This window comes from Theropithecus gelada, chromosome X (genome assembly GCF_003255815.1).
Source record: "Theropithecus gelada isolate Dixy chromosome X, Tgel_1.0, whole genome shotgun sequence".
Classification (NCBI taxonomy): Eukaryota; Metazoa; Chordata; class Mammalia; order Primates; family Cercopithecidae; genus Theropithecus; species Theropithecus gelada.
Genome location: NC_037689.1, coordinates 67,328,271 through 67,348,195, shown reverse-complemented (window position 1 = coordinate 67,348,195; position 19,925 = coordinate 67,328,271). Strand labels below are relative to the sequence as shown.

The 19,925-nt window shown below is 36.1% G+C and overlaps 1 protein-coding gene across 2 annotated transcripts in view; it reads left to right on the top strand.

Moving 5' to 3' along the window:
• Window positions 1-19,925, top strand: part of DACH2 (dachshund family transcription factor 2) — a 670,017-nt gene that overhangs the window by 538,037 nt on the left and 112,055 nt on the right. For both annotated transcript variants that reach the window (XM_025372281.1, XM_025372280.1), the window contains one exon: window positions 7,222-7,394. In XM_025372281.1, coding sequence (XP_025228066.1) covers window positions 7,222-7,394 — 173 coding nt within the window. The remainder of the gene's footprint in view (window positions 1-7,221; window positions 7,395-19,925) is intronic.

Genomic DNA, 19,925 nt, shown 5'->3' with positions numbered 1-19,925 from the left:
GAAATTAGCTAATTTTTTATAAACTACAATCTACCAATACTCACACAAGAAGCACCAAATAATCTGAAAAAGCCTATACTTATTACAGAAATAGAATCTATAATTAAAACCCTTCCACAACAGAAAGCACCATGTTCAAATGGGTTCAAAGGTAAAGTCTACCAAACATTTAAAGAAGAAAATATACCAATTATCTGCAATACCTTCCAGAAGATAAAAGCAGTGGGAATACTTTCTACCTCATTCTATGAGATCAAAATTAACCAAATACCAAAATATCAGAGAAAGACAATGTAAGAAAGGGAAACTATAGACCAGTGTCTCTGATGAACATAATGCAAAAATCCTGAAAACAAAATAGTACATTAAAGTTAACAATGTATAGGAAAAATTACACACCGGTCGGGCACGTTGGCCAATGCCTGTAATCCCAGCACTTTGGGAGGCTGAGGCAGGCGAATCATGAGGTCAAAAGATCAAGACCATCCTGGCCAACATGGTGAAACCCCGTCTCTACTATAAGTACAAAAATTAGCTATGTGCAGTGGTGTGTGCCTGTAGTCTCAGCTACTAGGGAGGCTGAAGCAGGAGAATCACTTGAACCAGGGAGACGAAGGTTGCAATGAGCCGAGATCGCACCACTGCACTCCAGCCTGGTGATAGAGTGAGACTCTGTCTCAAAAAAACAAAACTAAACAAAACAAAAAATTACACACCATTACCAAGTGGAATTTATTCTATGTGTGTAAAGGTAGCTCAACATTGGAAAATCAGTTGATGTAATCTGTAACATCAGTAGGCTAGAGAAAAAAAATAATATGATACTAAAAGTAGATGCAGAAAAAGTTTTTGAGAAAATACAATACACATTCATAATAAAAACTCTTAGAAAAAAATAGGAATAGAGGGGAACTGCCTCAACTTGTTAAAGAACATCTACAAAAACCTACTGCTGACATCTTACTCAATGGTGAAAAACTAGGTGCTTTTCCCCTAAGATTGAAAATAAGGGAAGGATGTTCCCTCTTATCACTTCTATTCATCATTGTACTGGAGGCCTTAGATAGTGAAAAATGACAAGAAAATGAAACAAAAATTTATACAAATTAGGGAAGAAAAAATTGTATTGGTTCAAAGATGACATGATTATCTGTGTAAAATTTAAAAAGATTTTACAAAAAAGTCTCATAGAACTGATAAGAGATTATAGTAAGGTTGCAGGGGCAAAATTAATGTAAAAAATCAACTGCTTTCTTGTATACCAACAATGAACAGTTGCAATTTGAAGTTAAAAACACATCTTAAGTGAAATAACTCTGAAACAGAAAGTCAAAAACTTATAAGTGGAAGTCTAGACTTCACCACTACACAATGTATCCATGTAACAAAACTGCACTTGTACCTCTTAAATTTATACAAATAAAAACACAAAATTGTTTAAATTAGCAGCAATAATTGAAGTACTTAAGTATAAACATAGCTAGCTAGCTAGCTAGCTAGCTAGCTAGATAGATAGATATAGATATAAGATTACTAGAATGACTACTACAGAACTCTGATGAAAAAATCCGGGAATATATAAATAAATGGAGAGGTATCCTATGTTCATGGATAGGAAGACTCAATATCGTTAGAACAGCAGTTCTTCCCAACTTGATCTATAGATTTAATATATTCCCAATCAAAATCCAAGGAAATTGTTTTGTGGATACTCACATAGTGATTCCAACATTTATATGGAAATTAAAAGAACCAAAATAGCCAGGAAAGTATTGAACAAAAAAAAATGCAGTGGACTGACACTACCATACTTCATCATTTACTATAAAGTTACAGTAATCGTGATAGTGTGATTTTGGCAAAAGAACTGACAAATAGATTAATGTTAATAGAACAGAATAGAGAGCCTAGAAATAGATCCACACAAATATAGTCAATTGGTATTTGATGGAGGAGCAAAGGCAATTCTATAGAAAGATCATAGCATTTTTCTACAAATTACAGTGGAACAACTGGGATATCACATGCAAAGAATGAACCTAGACACAGACAGACCATCTGTTCTTTACAAAAATTAACTCAAGAGCATCATAGACCTAAATGTAAATTGCAATTGCAAAACTCTGAATCTATTAGCAGATAACATCAGAGAAAAGCTGGGTGATCTTGGGTTTGGCAATGAGGTTTTAGATACAATATCAAGACCATAAACCTTAAAATAAACTAATAAGTTGGATTTCATTAAACTAAAAAACCGTTCCATGAAGCCCACTGTTAAGAGAATGAAAAGACAAACAAAAGAATAGGAAAAGTCTTTGCACAACTCATATATGATAAAGGACTGATAGATATACAAAGAAACTTTAATCTCAACAATAAGAAATAAGCAACCAAATTAAAAAGTGGACAAAAGACCTAAACAGACATCTCATTAATTAAGACACAGATGGATAATAAGCATATGAAAACATGTTGAATATAATATGTCACTAGGGAATTGCAAATTAAAACAACTAGGAGATACCCCTAAACACCTGTGGAAATAGCTAACATCCAAAATTGTCAACTTCAATTGCACACAAAGATTTGGAGCAACAGGAACTTTCCGTTTGTTGTTCATGGAAATGCAAAATACTATAATGACTTTGGAAGACATTTTGGGCATTTTTTAAACTAAAGTAAACATAGTCCTATATTTATACAAATCAATGAAGAACTTAAGTTCACACAAAAACCTATACACCAAAGTTTATAGTAACTTTATTCATAATTGCTAAAAATTAGAAACAACCAAGATATGCCTTAATAGGTGAATTCATAAACCAACTGTGGTATATATGTACTATGGAAACATATTTAGCAATAAATACAAATGAGCTATCAAACCTTGAAAAGACTTGGGTGAACCTTAAGTGCAAATTGCTAAGTGAAACAAATCAGTCTGAAAAGGCTAAATAGTGTGTGATTCTAACTAGCTAGCATTCCGGTAAAGGCAAATCTATAGAGCCTAAAAAGATCAGTGATTGCCAGAGGTTGGGGGGAGGGATAAAACAAGTGACCTCTGCTATAAACTATGGACTGTGGTTAATACATCAATATTGATTTTTCAAATGTAGAGATACAACAGATTATTACACGGTATTAATATGAGGACCAACTGTGTGATGGCAGAGTGGAGGTATAAGAAAATTCTCTGTAACTTCTGCTAATGTGTTTTATTAATCTAAGACTGCTCTAAAACTAGTCTATTTATTTTTTAAAGGGAAGGGGTATTTACATAGGCAAATCAATTGGGTTAGGAAGGCAGATTCCAGAGAGAAGCATTAACATGAGTGAAGGCTAACATGAATTCAAACTGTAGATGTAAATAGTCCAGTGGGGCTAGAGTACAGCATACAGAGAGGAATATAATGAAACATTACAACCAGAAAGGTAATTTTGGATGAAATAAAAATGCTTGTATTTTATTCTGGTAGCAGTAAGTGGTCACTGGAAGTCTTAAAAAGGGAGTGGAAAGGCAAATGAAAAACCACAGGAAGACAGATTGGGAAGATAGAGTACTTCTATCAAGGGATTAATGCCTGGTAGTCACCATAGAAATGACAAAATATTACAGAAGTCAACGTGACTTAGAAATCAAATCAATGTGAGATTTAGATAGACAGAGGATTACTAAAGTTTGTACCTTTCATAGCTAGAAGGAGGTGGTGCTATGCACTTATATAAGAATTGTAGGAGCTGCTGAAATACCAAGATGCATTAGAAATTATTCTTACAGGCCCGACTCTGTGGCTCACTGCTGGAATCCCAGCACTTTGTGAGACCGAGGTGGGCAGATCACTTGAGGTCAGGAGTTTGAGACCAGCTTGGACAACATGGTGAAACTCCATCTGTACTAAAAATACAAAAATTATCTGGGCGTGGTGGCACATGCCTGTAATGCCAGCTACTTGGGAGGCTGAGGCAGGAGAATCGCTTGAGCCCGGGAGGCAGAGGTTGCAGTGAGCCGAGATCGTGCCACTGTACTCCAGCCTGGATGACAGAGCGAGAATCTGTCATATTTTTAAAAATAAATAAATAAATAATTTAAAAATTTTAAATTAAAAAAAAGAATTATTCTTATAGTAACTTGCATAATGTCTGTGAAGTCAATAGGAAAAGAGATAACCCATTTTGGTGATTTTTTAAAAAGATTTGTCTTTATTACCATGCTATTAAAAGGCTACCTGTATATCTAGCATGTGACTAAGTGAGCCAGATTGCAGGTGTGGTGTGTACTACTGATGGTTTTTAATTATATGTGTTCAGTTTCAGAAAAAGTTTGACTTTCATAATTCAGTATTTACATAAGCTTGGCATGGAGAACTCATGTGTGGTCACTGTTAAATTGGCCTCTAATGTAAGTACTAGCTTGGGGTAAAGTCTAGGGCATTACAGTCAATTGACAGTTATTGCAGGTCATGATTTCAAAATATGAGTTTTAAGCCTTTCACGATCATTTGAAATGTTTGATGAATTAGATTTTAAAACTGCCAATGGGCTGTTAAATTCTTTTTGTAGTTTGCATTTAGTTTGCATTTCAATTGGACTTTAAGTAGGCATATTTCTTATTATTGCCAGATGGTGCCTAGGTGATACTGAAAATCTCTGGAGAATGAGGAAAGATTATTACACTGTTAAGGGAACTGTAAGTTGAATAAAAGCTTATTTGAGCATTTGAATAGTAAATAGGAGCACTGATGGCTACTTTTCATCTAAGTTTGATCAATTTGTGACTGAAGCAGTGTACACAAAGAATGACTGAATTGTATAATTACCTTGGGCTTGCGGTAAATGATAGCCTTATATAGAAACCTACTTAGGTCATTGATTGTCGTTATTATGTTCAACATAATGTGAAGGTTTCAGGAGAGAGATAAACAGTGATTAGTTTAATATATATTATAAAATATCATTATAGCATAAGCTATATGATAAAAATGCATATGTACCTAAGTAATTTTAGAAGGCTAACTGAAAATATGCTTCTAGTTTTAAAGGGAGTGAGTTGCACATACAAATGAGATTACACAGCATTTGTCTTTCTGTGCCTGGCTTATTTTGCTTAGCATAATGTTCTCCAGAATGACAAGTGTTTGAGGCGATGGATATATTAATTAGCTTTATTTAGTTATCCCACATTTTGTGTGTGTATATGTATATGTGTATATATGTGTGTGTACACATATATAATATATAATAGGATCACTTTGTATTCCATAAGTATATGCAATTGTAATTTGTCAATGTATAATAAAATTTTTAACTATTAAAAAGTAAAAATAATCACAAGTGAGTGGAAAAGGCCACTTTGAATTCAATATTGTAAGAGTTGTTTTGAGGCTTCATTGATAAATTAATAATGGCAACAAAAATATTTCAGAGCTCGAAAGTTTGGTTTAGAAGGTTGTTCCTAAAAAGGATTTAGAGATAGTGAGCTGTAAGTGAACACAGATAGGAGAAAAGTTTAAAATAGTTTCTGACTCTGGGATGTGGAGTCAGATAGGCAGTACAGAGAATGTTTTCTTTCCTGAGTTCCACACAGAATTTAAGTTTCTAGGTTAGGTTTTATCCTTGTGTAATTCTGGTAACAGTGCATTTTGTGACTATCTTTATCAGAAACACTGGTGGCTAATGTTTTCTTTATTGAGGAATTGCTTTCATTGTGATGATCACTTGAGTGTTGTATGAGACCTTACCTACCTGGAAATGTATTCCACTGCTTGTGCTGCCTTTGTACTTTCTTGTTAACAGTTTTAGATCAACCATTATAAGTGAAATCAGGAGATGGACCTCAAGTAATTTAACACTGCTTCTTCCTTCTAGCTCCCATTAAAATTGGACTTTATTAAAATTAAAAACTACTCTGTGAAACACACTGTTAAGAAAATGAAGCCATAGAATGCAAGAAAATCTTTGTCCTAAAAATGTGTGTTTTAAGTGTTTGTATTACTGCCACTTTGGTTTGAGGAATGAGATTTAGGGAGCTTTTTAATATACTTTCTATAGATTTGCTGATGTTCTTTTTCTGTTGTGATAAGGGAAGCAAGGAAATGTGAAGCGATTACCAAGAGAAAAAAAAGGACATTATTAATACTTAATACTTGTGTGCAGAATCAACGTAAATGCTGTCCACCATAGAATTTCTGTAGTCTGTGATAATTTAGAAAAATTATAGACAGGGATGTTTTAGAACATCTGTTAAAGACTACTGATTTCTGGGCTTCTGTCAAAAATTAGGCAAGATTACTGTAGAGGTAATTGTTTATAATAAGTGCTATGATTTGCTCACAGTCACATTCACATCCATAAAGCTAAACTAAACTTTAGTAGACTCTGCTCAAACTCCTTTCCTCCTACAAATTTCAGCCTATTAAGGGATAAGTAGACAATGATTTTAATGTTACCTTTTACATGATGGCATACCTGTGGCTACCAGAAGTTGAATGTGGATAATAATTGAGAGATGTTCTTTCAGATATTTCAAATGTGTGAAAATTATTTCAACTTGCATAAGAAAAAAAATGAAATTCCTGAAATGACTCAATAATATTTGTTATTAAGTATTTCTTATTAAACTGGAAAATAGGTTGATATTTTGATAGGAGAGTTATTATTTATTCACAAAGACTTTAAATTAAAGCTATTAATATAAGCATTCATTTTAGAGATTTATATCTAAAAGGGTATAACATAGTCCGAGTCTGTTTTCTTCTATAGTTCTGAAGCTTAGAGAATCTCCATCCTGCCTTACCAGCACCTCTGTTAAGTCTCTTAAAGAAATTATAAAGCTGTCAACTATCAACACATCAATGCATTATTGTTATGATGTTACAAAACGGTTATAATGATTAAGAAGAAAGTTCTTATTTTTCGAAATGCAATGATGTTTGGCTTAAAGATTTGTGTTTGTTTTATGGGTAAAAATTTTGCATCTTATCAATATTTGGGGAGTAAAAGCAAGAACAAAGCATATTTATAATTAAACATGTGGATACAGGAAGATTTTTAAAATTATTAAACAATATAAAATACCACAGGTGCTATTAATGGCACAAGGTGACACTAGCATATAATAAAAATTGTTTTTATAAGAAAACTAAGAATGAATTCAGATACTTTTTAACAAACTATTTCAGATAATCATAATGTAACAAGTTTAATATGCACTGTCTCTTTTAGGACTGGATCTGCCATTTATGATGATGCCTCATCCCCTACTTCCAGTCAGCTTACCTCCTGCATCAGTTGCCATGGCAATGAATCAGATGAACCATCTCAATACTATTGCCAACATGGCTGCTGCAGCACAGATTCACAGTCCACTCTCCAGAGCTGGTACCTCTGTTATAAAGGTAAGAATCATGATTTAGAAGGACAAAAGTGTCAATTACATGCAAATTTAGATAAAATATTAACAATCCCACTGGATCTTCAGTAGTCACTCAGCTCATTGATTCAGTTAGTTAGCATACAGTATTGATGGACTTAGTTTGTGACTAGGCCTTCCAGGTTTGTTGTTGTTTGTTTGTTTTCATTCCATGGCCACAGATCTCACTTTTAATTCTGTTTCCTGTCTTGCAGTCATGTGCACAGTGTGTGGGAGGCATGGGCAGACTAATGACAGAGTAGAAGAGTGTGCAAAAACCACTCCCATTGCTGGGGTGAAACAAAGTAAACACTGTGCATCTTTTTGGAGTTTCAGGGACAGTTATGAGGTATGATATACCATACAGGACTTATAGTCAGACAGTTTTGGGTTCCAATTCTGATTTGCAACTTAGCTGAATGAACTTGGGCATGACAGCCCTCCTGAACATGTTTCCTCAACTGTAAAATGAAGGTCATAGTTAATAATCTATGCTGCTTATTTCATGGACTGTCCGGAGATAATATGAGTAAAATATATGTAAAGACCTGCAAAACATTAACAATATTTATGATAACTTATTGCATTAACGTTATGATGTTAGAATACTTTTTTTTTCAAGTTTATGCGCATGGGATAATGAAACACAAAGGATATTTTGTAGCTACCCCTTCTTTTTCCTCTTAGTGTGGCATATGGCTTTTCTGCTCTCTTTTCAATTGTCATATGAATTAGGCTTTTGAATGCTTTTTCTTCTTGTGAAGAGGTGATATATGGGTACATAGTATCCCAAGATTTTAGTTAATCACAGAAACCCATTGATTCCCTCCTTTATTCCACCACTTACTCAACAAATATTACACCCTTAATAATTATATGTCAGGGTATTGAGCAATATGGGAAATTTATAAGTACGATATACACCTTGACTTTCAGGAGCTCCCAAACATAAATGTGAGACAAACAAGTACCCACTTAACTTATACCAACAAGACAGACTATGATGGATAACATAAGAGAACCACCAAGTATTACAGGAATTTAGAGGAAGGAGTGATTATACCTACCTTTTAGAAGAGAGGAGGCAGGGATCTGGGAAGGTATTATAGTTAATGGATTTCAACTGAGCTTTGCAATATTGATATGATTATAATAGATAGGCATGGAGGTGAAAGAAATGAAGGCAGAGGAAATGTGACATTTTGAACATACTTGTTTCATTTTAAAATTAGCTTGTAATTTGGGAGCCTTCTAAAGCACTGAAGAAAATTTTAAGCATAACCTTTGTAAGAAAGGAACAGAAAAATTGATCATTTTTATAAAGCTTCATCTATATATTTATAACACCAACTGGAAGTATGCTTCCTGGAGAGGCTGGTTGCAGACTTCACCACTACACAAATACCCTGGCAACAAAACTGCTCTTGTACCCCTGAATCAATAAAAAAAATTAAAGGTAAAAATAAAGCTTGTGGTTGATAATGAGTTAGTCTATCCTAACTAATGGGAGCTCTGTTATTAAAATATTTGACGGGAGTGTAAACTTGGACTTAGGGTTGTCTTTGAGAAGAAAATTACCCATGAAATGTGGGATAAATTTCCCATGATTTTGAAACTGGATGGCTATTAAGAAAATATGACAACACAAACAAATTGTGAAATTATATTAAAAAACAAACCTGGGAGCAGTGGCAGTGACATGTTCCTGTAGTCCCAGCTACTTAGGAGCCTAAAGAGAGGAAGATCACTTGAAACCAGGGGTTCAAGATCAGCCTGGGCAACATTGTGAGGCTCCTTCTCTAAAACAAACAAACAAAAGCACTTCAAAGTAATTGTATTGTCATACTGGCTTTGGAATGATGGAAGAGTACTCTTAATAGAGGCATGCTTATGACTCTTCAAAAGTACATTGGTTGGTTTTCATAAGTACCACATTTAATTAGCTGTATTTCATTTGAATGTTTGAGACTTCAGTTAGCTTTGTGAATAATTTGTGTCAAGAGGCACATGGAAATGTGGTTCATAATTATGGTCCTGGAAATGGAAAAGATAATTATCTTCTTAATCCAAATATTGGGTTTTTTTGTTTGTTTTTTTGGTTTTTTTTTTACCTATTACAGCAATATAACTGACATTTTGTTTAGGGCTTATTAGTCTATTTCATATGCAACCTTTTAAAAAAGAAAGTTGGCATTGTCACAAACAATTTTATACAACTTTTTAACAGGTGAAATTAGATCACATGCTTATTTATGTCCTGCCAAATACACAAATACATAGAAACCATTTTATGCTAAAGAGAAATGTATCTACTTTCATGTCGTTATTTTGACTAAAGTAAGTTAAGATAGATATATTTAATTAAAACACGCTGATAAAAATTTCTATTTCTGTACAAATCTATGAGAAATATATTTTGTCATATGCATAGATTGCACGGTGGTGGAAGAAAGGCTTTTTGGGTATCCATTACCCAAATAATGTACATTGTACCCAGTGAGTAATCTCTCATCATGCACCCTATTCCATCCCCTCACCTTTCCATTGTCTATCATTCCATACTTTACACTCCTGTGTACACATTATTTAGTTCCCACTTATAAGTGAGAACATATGGTATTTGTCTTTCTGTGTCTGACTTGTTATGCTTAAGATAATGGCCTCCATTTTCATCCATATTGCTTCAAAAGACAAATTTCATTCTTTCTTATGGCTAAATAGTATTCCATTTATATATATATATACACGTATATATATATACGTGTATATATATATATACGTGTATATATATATATAGTATCTATCTATCTATATATCTATCTCTCTATCTATCTATCTATGTAGATAGATAGATAGGAATTTGATAATGGGTTAGTCTATCCTAACTAATGAGAGCTCTGTTATTAAAATATTTTATCGGAGTGTAAACTTAGAGTTGTCTTTGAGAAGAAAATTACCCATGAAATGTAGGATAAATTTGCCTGTTAGGCAAATATGCCTGTTAGGATAAATTTCCCATGATTTTGAAACTGTATGGCTATTAAGAAAATATGACAACAAAAACAAATGGCGAAATTATATTAAAAAGCAAACCTGGGAGCAGTGGCGGTGATATGTGCCTTTTTCTATATATAATATATATATGTATATAAATACTATTTGGAATATATATATATATATATAAAATGGAATACTATGATCCTAAAAATGTGCAAGATATATATTCATATATATATGCAAGATATATATATGCATATATATATATATCTTGCAGTTTTTCTTTATCATATCATCTGTTGACAGACACTTAGGTTGATCCCATATCATTGCTGTTGTGAATAGTACTACGATAAACATATGAGTGTAGATATCTTTTTGATATAGTGAGTTATTTTCCTTTGGGTAGATACCCAATAGTGGGATTGTTGGATTGAATGGCAGTTCTATTTATAGTTCCTTGAGAAATCTCCCTACTGTCATAGTGAATGTACTAATTTACATTTCTACCAACAGTGTATAAGCATTACGTTTTCTCCTCACAAACATTTGTTATTTTTTATCTTTTTAAAAATCCTCACAAACATTTGTTATTTCTTGTCTTTTGAAAAATAGCCATTCTAACTCATGTAAAATGATATCCCATTGTGGTTTTAATTTGCGTATCTCTGATGATTAGTGACGTTGAGCATTTTCATATGCCCGTTAGTCATTTGTATGTTTATTCATGTCCTTTGCCCACTTTGTACTGGGATTATTTGGAGTTTTCATTTTGAGTTGTTTAAGTCCCTTCTAAATTCTGTTTACTAATCCCCTGTCACATGCATTATTTGCAAATATTATCTCCCATTCTGTAGGTTGCCTGTTCAATCTTGATTATTTCTTTTGCTGTGCAGAAGATTTTAGTTTAATTAAGTCCCATTTGTCTATTTTTGTTTTTATTGCCTATGCTTTTTACATCTTATTCATAAATATTTTGCCTAGACCAATGTCCAGGATAATTTTCCTTAGGTATTTTTACAGTACTTTTATAATTTCATGTCTTTCATTTAAGGGTTTAATCCATCTTGAGTTGACTTTTGAATTTGCTGAAAGATAAGGGTCCAATTTCATTCTTCTGTGTATGACAGTCAAATTTTCCCAGCACCATTTGTTGAAAAGGATGTCATTTCCCCAGTGTATATTCCTGTTGATTTTGTCACAAAAGAGTTGGCTCTGAGTACCTGGCTTTATTTCTGTGTTCCCTATTTTGTTCCCTTGATATATGTGTCTATTTTTATATCAGTACCATGCTGCTTTGGTTACTGTAGCCTTATAGTATAATTTGAAGTCAGTAATGAGATGCCTCCAGCCTTATTCTTTTTGCTTAGTATTTATTTGGCTATTCGGGCTCCTTTTAAGTTCCATATGATTTTGAGGATAGTATTTTCTATTTCTGTGAAAAATGATTTTTTTAACGGATTGCATTAAATCTGTAGATTGCTTTGAGTAGTATGGTAATTTTAATGATGTTAGTTTTTTTAATCCAAGAGCAAGGGATATTTTTCCATTTGTTTTTGGCATCTACAATTACTTTCACCAGTGTTTTGTAGTTTTCCTTGTAGATATCTTTTACCTCTTTGGCTAAAATTATTCTTAGTTTATTTTTTACTAGCTGTTGTAAATGGGATTGCCGTCTTTATTTGATTATCTGCTGGATCATTATTGGTATGTAGAAATGCTACCAATTTTTGTAAAGGGATCTTCACACTTTACTAAATTAATTTCTCAAATTCAAAAGATATTTGGTGGAGACTGAGGCTTTCTAGATGTAGGTCATGTCATCAGTGAACCGGGAAAATTTGACTTCCCCTTTTCTGTTTGGATGCCTTTTATTTGTTTATTTTGCGTGATTGCTCTGGCTGGGGTATATTGGTTCATTCTCAAGCTGCTATGAAGAAATACCTGAGACTGGGTAATTTATTTAAAAAAGATGTTTAATTGACTCACAGCTCCACATGGCTGGGGATGCCTCAGGAAAACTTACAACCATGGCAGGAGGCAACTCTTCACATGGCAGCAGGAGAAAGAATGACTGCCAACAGGGGAAATGCCAGACATTTATAAAATCATCAGATCTCATGAGACTCACTCTTTCACAATAACAGCATGGAGGAAACCACCCCCCATGATTCAATTACCTCTACCTGGTCCTGCCCTTGACATGTGGGGGTTATAACAATTCGAGGTGAGATTTTGGTGGGAACACAGAGGCAAATCATATCATTCCACCTATGCCCCCTCCAAAATCTCATGTCCTTACATTTCCAAACACAATCATACCCTTTCAGTAGTCCCTGCAAATCTCTTTTTTTATTGAGATGGAGTTTCGATCTGTTGCCCAGGTTGGAGTGCAGTGATGCGATCTTGGCTCACTGCAAGCTCCGCCTCCCAGGTTCATGTCATTCTCCTGCCTCAGCCTCCCAAGTAGCTGGGACTACAGGCGCCCGCCACCACGCCTGGCTAATTTTTTGTATTTTTAGTAGAGACGGTGTTTCACCATGTTATCCGGGATGGTCTTGATCTCCTGATCCTGTGATCCGCCCGCCTTGGCCTCCCAAAGTGCTGGAGTTACAGCCATGAGCCACTGCGCTTGGCCTAGTCTCCCCAAATCTTAATGCATCCCAGCATTAACCCAAAAGTCGAAGTCCAAAGTTTCATCTGAGAAAGGACTCAAGACAATTTCCTTTTGCCTATGAGTCTCTAAAATCAAAAGCAAGTTAGTTACTTCCTAAATACAATGAGGGACAGGCATTGGGTAAATACAGCCATTCCAAATGGGAGAAATTCTGCCAAAACAAAGAAGACACAGACCCTATGCAAGTCTGCAATCCAATAGGGCAGTCGTTAAACCTTAAAGTTCCCTAATAATATTCTTTGACTCTGTGTCTCACATCCAGGTCATGCTGATGCAAAAGGTGGCCTCCCATGGCCTTGGGCAGCTCTGCCCCTGTGGCTTCGCAGGGTACAGCCCCCTCCCAACTGCCTTCACAAGATGGTGTTGAGTGTCTGTGGCTTTTCCAGGCACACGATGAAAGCTGTTGGTGGATCTAGCATTCCATGGTCTGGAAGACAGTGGCCCTCTTCTCAATGTTCCACTAGGCAGTGTCCCAGTGGGGACTCTGTTTGGGGGCTCACACGCTCCATTTTCCTTCTGTACTGCCCTAGCAGAGGTTCTCCTTGTGGACTGTGTCTCCACAGCAAACTTCTGCTGGATATCCAAGGGTTTCCATACATCCTCTGAAATCTAGGCAGAGGTCCCTGAACCTCAATTCTTGTCTTCTGCACACCTGCAGGCCTAACACCACATGGAAACCACCAGGGCTTGGGGTTTGCACCCCCTGAAACAATTACCTGAGCTGTATATTGGCCCCTTTTAGCCACAGCTGGAGCAGCTGGGACAAAGGGCACCAAGTCCCTAGGCTGCACACAGCAGGGGAGCCCTGAACCCTGCCCAGGAAACCAATTCCCCCTGGTAGGCATCCAAGCCTGTGATGGGAAGCTCTGTTACTTGGCCTGGAGGCATTTTCCCCTTTGTCTCGGTGATTAGCACTTGGCTCCTCATTACTTATGCAAATTTATGCAACTGGCTTCAATTCCTCTCCAGAAAATGGGAGTTTTCTATTGCATCATCAGCCTTCAAATTTTCCAAAGTTTTGTGCTCTGCTTCCTCTTGAATGCTTTGCTACTTAGAAATTTCTTCCGCCAGATACCCTAAATCATCTCTTTCAAGTTCAAAGTTCCACAGATCTCTAGGGTAGGGGCAAAATGCTGCCAATCTCTTTGCTAAAGCATAGCAAGAGTCACCTTTATTCTAGTTCCCAACACGTTTTTTATCTCCATCTAAGACCACCTCAGCCTGGACTTTATTGTGCATGTAACTGTCAGCATTTTGGTCAAACCCATTCAACGAGTCTCTAGAAAGTTCCAAACGTTATATCTTTCTGTCTTCTTCTAAGCCCTCCAAGCTGTTCCAATCTCTGTCTGTTACCCAGCTAGTTCCAAAGTTGCTTCCACATGTTTGGGTATGTTTACAGTGGTGCCCTACTATCTCAGTACAATTTACTGTAATAGTTCATTCTCATGATGCTATGAGACTGAGTAATTTATAAAGAAAAGAGGTTTAATTGACTCACAGTTCTGCATGACTGAGGAAGCCTCAGGAAACTTACAATCATGGCAGAAAGCACCTCTTCACAAGGCAGGAGGAGACAGAAAGACTGCCAGCAGTGGAAATGAATGCCCAACGCTTATAAAACTTTCAGATATCCTGAGACTCACTCACTATCATGAGAACAGCATGAGGGAAACTACCCCCATGATTCAATTACTTCCACCTTGTCCTGCCCTTGACACTTGGAGATTATTACTATTCAAGGTGAGATTTGGGTGGGGACACAGAGCCAAACCTTATTACTGGGACTCCAGTATTATGTTGAATCAGACTGGTGAGAACAGGCATCTTTGTCTCGTTCCAGTTCTTAGAATACTTTCAACTTTTCTCCATTCAGTATGATATTGGTTGTGGGTTTGTCATAATGGTTCTTATTGTTTTGAGGTATTTTCCTTTTATGGCTCCTTATTTCATTGAGGTCTTTTATCATGAAGGGAAGTTGGATTTTTATTAAACGTATTTTCTGCATGTGTTGAGATGATTGTATGATTTTTGTTTTTAATTTGGATTGTGTAATATATCTTATTTATGTATTTATTTATGTATTTGTGTATTTCTTTATTTAAAGACAGCATTTTGCTTTCTCACTCAAGTTGGAGAGCAGTGGTACAATTATAGCTCACTGCAGCTGCAAGCTCCTGGGCTCAAGTGATTCTCCTACCTCAGTCTCTGGAGTAACTGGGTCTACTGGCACTTTCCACCGTGCCTGGCTAATGTGTTTCTTTATTTTTTATTTTTATTTTTGTAGAGGTGGGCGTCTTACTATGTTGCCTAAGCTGGCCTTGAATTCCTGACCTCAAGCCCTTCTTTCAACTTGGCATCCCAAAGTGGAGTCCCAGTAATAACGATTGGTTCTGTGTCCCCACCCAAATCTCACCATGAATAGTAATAATCCCCCAGTGTCAAGGGCAGGACCAGGTAGAGGTAATTGAATCATGGGGGTAGTTTTCTGCATAATCCTGAGATTATGACATTTATTGATTTGTATATGTAGATTCATCCTTACATTCCTAGCATAAAACACACTTGATCATTATATATTATCCTTTTGATGTGTCATGACTTAATTTATTAATATTTTGTTGAGGATATTTTCATCTATGCTTTTCAAGGATATTGGCCTGTAGTTTCCTTTTATTATTGTGTTGCCCTCTGGTTTTGTTATCAGGATGTTACTGGCCTCATAGAATTATTTAGGGATACTTTCCTCTTCTTAAACTTTTTGTAACAATTTCAGGATAATTGGTGTTAGTAGAATTTGACTGTGAATACACCTGATCACGGGCTTTATTTTGTTTGATGATTATTTTTGTTAATGATTCAATCTCACTACTCATTATTGTTCTGCTCAGGTTTTATATTTTTTCCTGGTTCAATTTTAAGAGAATGTAAGTTCCTAGGAATTTATCCATTTCCTCTAGGTTTTCAAATATGCAAGCTTTTACTTCTTCATAGTAGTCTCTGATGATCTTTCATTTTTCTGTGGAATCATTTGTCATGTCTCCTTTTTTATTTCTGATTTTTATTTGTATCTTTTGTTAGTCTAGCCAATGGGTTATCAATTTTGTTTACGTTTTCAAAGAGCTATTTTCTCATGTTGATTTTTCATACTTTTTTGTTCTTTATTTCATTTAGTTCTGCTCTGATATTTATTTCTTCTGCTAATTTTTTTTGGGGGGGTTTGCTTTTCTTTCTCCTTGAGGTGTGATGTTAGGTTGATAATTTGTAAGCTTTCTAAATGTTTGAAGTAGGCAGTTAATGGTATAAACTTCCCTCTCAGCACAATTTTTGTCTGTCTTATAGGTTTTGATAGGTAGTGGGTCCTTTTGCACTTGTTTTAAGAAATTTCTAGATTTCCTTCTTAATTTCTTCCTTAAGCCAACGATTGCTCAAGAGCATGTTGTTTAATTTCCATATATTTGAAGTTTCCTTAGTTTTTCTTTTCAATGATTTTTAGTTTTATTCCATTGTGATCTGAGAAGATGCTCGATATGAATTTGAATTTTAAAAATTTGTTGAGACTTGTTCTGTGGCCAGGTATATGGTCTATCTTGGAGACTGTTCCATGTGCTGATGAGGAAAAGGAATATTCTGTAGTTGTCAGATAGAATATTCTATAAATGGTTCTCCCATGTTGGGTGCTTGTATTTTTAGAATCATGATATTCTCTTGCTGAATTGATCATTTTATCAGTAGTGATTGAGTTGTCTTTTTTTTTACTATTTTTGATTTAAAGTCTGTTGTAACTGGTATAAACATAACTACTCCTGCTGACTTTTGATTTTCATTTGTATGAAATATCTTTTTTTCCACCTCTTTGATTCTGTATTTGTTTTTACAGGAAAGCTTCTTGTTATCAGCATATAGTTGGATCAAGTTTTTAAATTTATTTCACCCATCTATGTCTTAAGCGTAGCATTTAATCCATTTACATTCCAGGTTATTGTTGACATGTGAAGTTTTGTGCCTGTCATGTTTTTTATTCCTTTTAATTGGTTTTACAGGTTATTTGCTTTTTCCTTATTCTCTATGTTTCTTTATTGTTTGATAGAATTCTGTCATGTTGTCATTTGATTATTTCTCTTTCTCCTTTGTGTGACTGTTTTGTAAGTCTTGGGAGTTTTATACTTCCATGTGTTTTCATGATGGTGAATAACGAAGTTTTCTTTCCATGTTTAAAACTCTTTTGAACATTTAATGTATGATCAATACTGTGGGGAGGAATTCTCTGTGTTTGCTTGTCTGCTTGTGGATAAAAAATGCTTGTCTGGCAGTTTTTTCTTTTTAGCACTTTGAAAATGTCATACCATTCTCTTCTGGCCTGTAACATTTCAGATGAGAATTCCACTGTCTGATGGGGGTTCCTTTACAGATGACTAGATGTTTTTCTCTTTCTGATTTTAAAATTATTTATTTCCCATTGATTTTAGATATTTTGACTATAATATGGTGTGGTGAAGTCCTTTTTGCAATGTATACTCTTGGAGATTGCTAAGTCTCCTTTAGATGTCTGACACTCTTGATAGAAATGCAAAATCTCCATAAATTACTTCCTCATATAGGTTTTCTAGACTTTTGGTTCTTTCTTCTTCCTCAGAAACACAGATAATTCTTAAGTTTGGTTGCTTTATGTACTTCAAAATAGGTTATAGTCTTTATTCATTCTTTTAATTTTTTTTTTTTTGACTGACTGGATTATTTCAAAAGACTGGTCTTCATGTTATGAGACTTTTCCTTCTGCTTGGTCTTGTCTATTACTGAAATATTCAAGTGTACTTTATATTTCCTTCAATGAACTTTTGGGTTCTAGAATTTCTGGTTTTTTTGTTTGTTTTTGTTTAAAAAAAAAAAAAAAAAAAAAAAAAAAAAACGGTGTCTGTCTCCTCGGTAAATTTCTCATTTATGTCCTGAATTGATTTTCCAATTTACTTGCATTTGTTTTCAGATTTCTCTTGCATGTCATTGAGCTTCTCTAAAATTAACATTTTGAATATTTTATCTGTCATTCAATAATTTCTTTGTGATTCATTTCTTTTCCTGATCAATTTTTTATGATTTTATTGTGTCATATTTCCTTGCTTATCGTGCTTCCTGGGGTAACAGTAGCTTTTTCCAAGTTTTTGAAACTGCTTTTATACAAGAAAACTTTGCTGAAAGTGTATATATGTTATTGGTTGAGTCGGATACTTTGGCTTTGACTTTGGGTGCCCACGGTAGTGTAATCTATACAATATTTTCTGTAATATACAGGGTCATTGGTATCTGTGATTTCCTCCATGGGTTATGATGCAGTTATGTGTTAAGCCTGTGCTGAAATTTTGCTGTAGAAATGGGTTGCGAGATAGACCATTCTTCAGGCAGTAGTGATGGCATCAATAGGCTGAATCTGCCTGTTCTTAGTCCCCAGAGCAGCTTACACAGGCACCAGTGTTCATGAGTCCTGAAGGGCCAATTCGTGGGCCTCCAGATAGCTTGTTTGGATGCTGGTAATAACAGTGGTGGACCATGCATTTGGGCAGGTTCCCAGGACCCCTGCACTGCTGGTGTGATGTGACTAAATGCAGTAGTGAAGATGGAGCAACCCACTTAAAATCAAGTAGTTTGCGCTCGTGTTGCTGGTGCCTGCAATTGGTTGTGGAGGCTCGTTCCCCTGGCCTGCTGGTAGCACATGTGGGTGGGTGTCATCTGTTGTAGTATTGGTAGATTGGGTCAGTATGACTTCAGACTCTGGAAGCAGCAATCAAGTGCCAGCAATAATAAACTAGGCTGGGAAACTTCCTGGGTCCTGCGTGGCGTGCTTGAGTGCTGGGGATATGGGTCTAGGCAAGGAGACATTTCCTTGAAAGTAGTGACTTCAGGTGCTGTCTGTGATAAGCAAAAGTGGGGTTGTCCTCATGCCACCAGTGGAATTCTCAGGAATGGACTGTCATGGCTGTGCTGTAGACCTGCCATCAGGGAGGGTGGGGCTCCTTATAGCTGGAGGGGCAGGTAACTCTGGAAAGTACAGCCTGTCCACATCTTGATCTCACAGCAGCTGTAGCAGGGGAGAGGGAATTGTTTTAGGAGTGCGTTGAATTGTCCAGTCTCCTCCCGCTTCAGCCAGGTGGCAGATGCAGCAGAGTCAGCTCAAACTCTGCCCAGTGGTGAGGCACAGCTCAGTGTTACACTCTCAAAATTGCACCAGGTGTGGGTCCATAACCAGAGAGAGTGGTGCACCTCTCAGGTGAGCAGCATGGATAAGAAGCTGCAGAAAGTGAAGTCTGCTTATGCCTCAGTCTTACAGCAGCCTCAAGTAGGGTGGTGGAGATTGTCCTAACGGTGTGTGGGAGCACTCAGTTTCCCAGATCCTTCCTCAGTCCAGTGTTGGCAATGGCAACAGCCTTGTCAGTGCTGCCTCAGAGCAGGATCTAGATCCTTGGTATCTAGTCTCTCAGAATGGTTCCAGGTTGAAGCTGCTCTGAGATTGGAAGCCTGTGGGATTTTGGGTGGATTCCCTTTCTGGAGCAACACCTCTGTGCAATCACTAGGCAACTCCCTATGTTAGGTCCAAGGCCTGTGTTGATTGATGGGTTCTTCTATAAGCCAAGATTGCTAAAGTCTGTTGCAGGAGTGTGGAGTCCTGGGGAGTTTCTCCCTTACCTTTTCCCCATGTCCAGGAGCTTTTCTTGGTCCCCAGCAAGCCCCCATCCTGGTAAGCTGCTTCAAACCCTCTCATTACTTGCTTTGGGGTTTCCCATGAGTCTCTGTTGAATTTTAGTGTTCTCTTTTAGACAGTCTGTTTGAAATGTGAATATGTACTCACTGTTC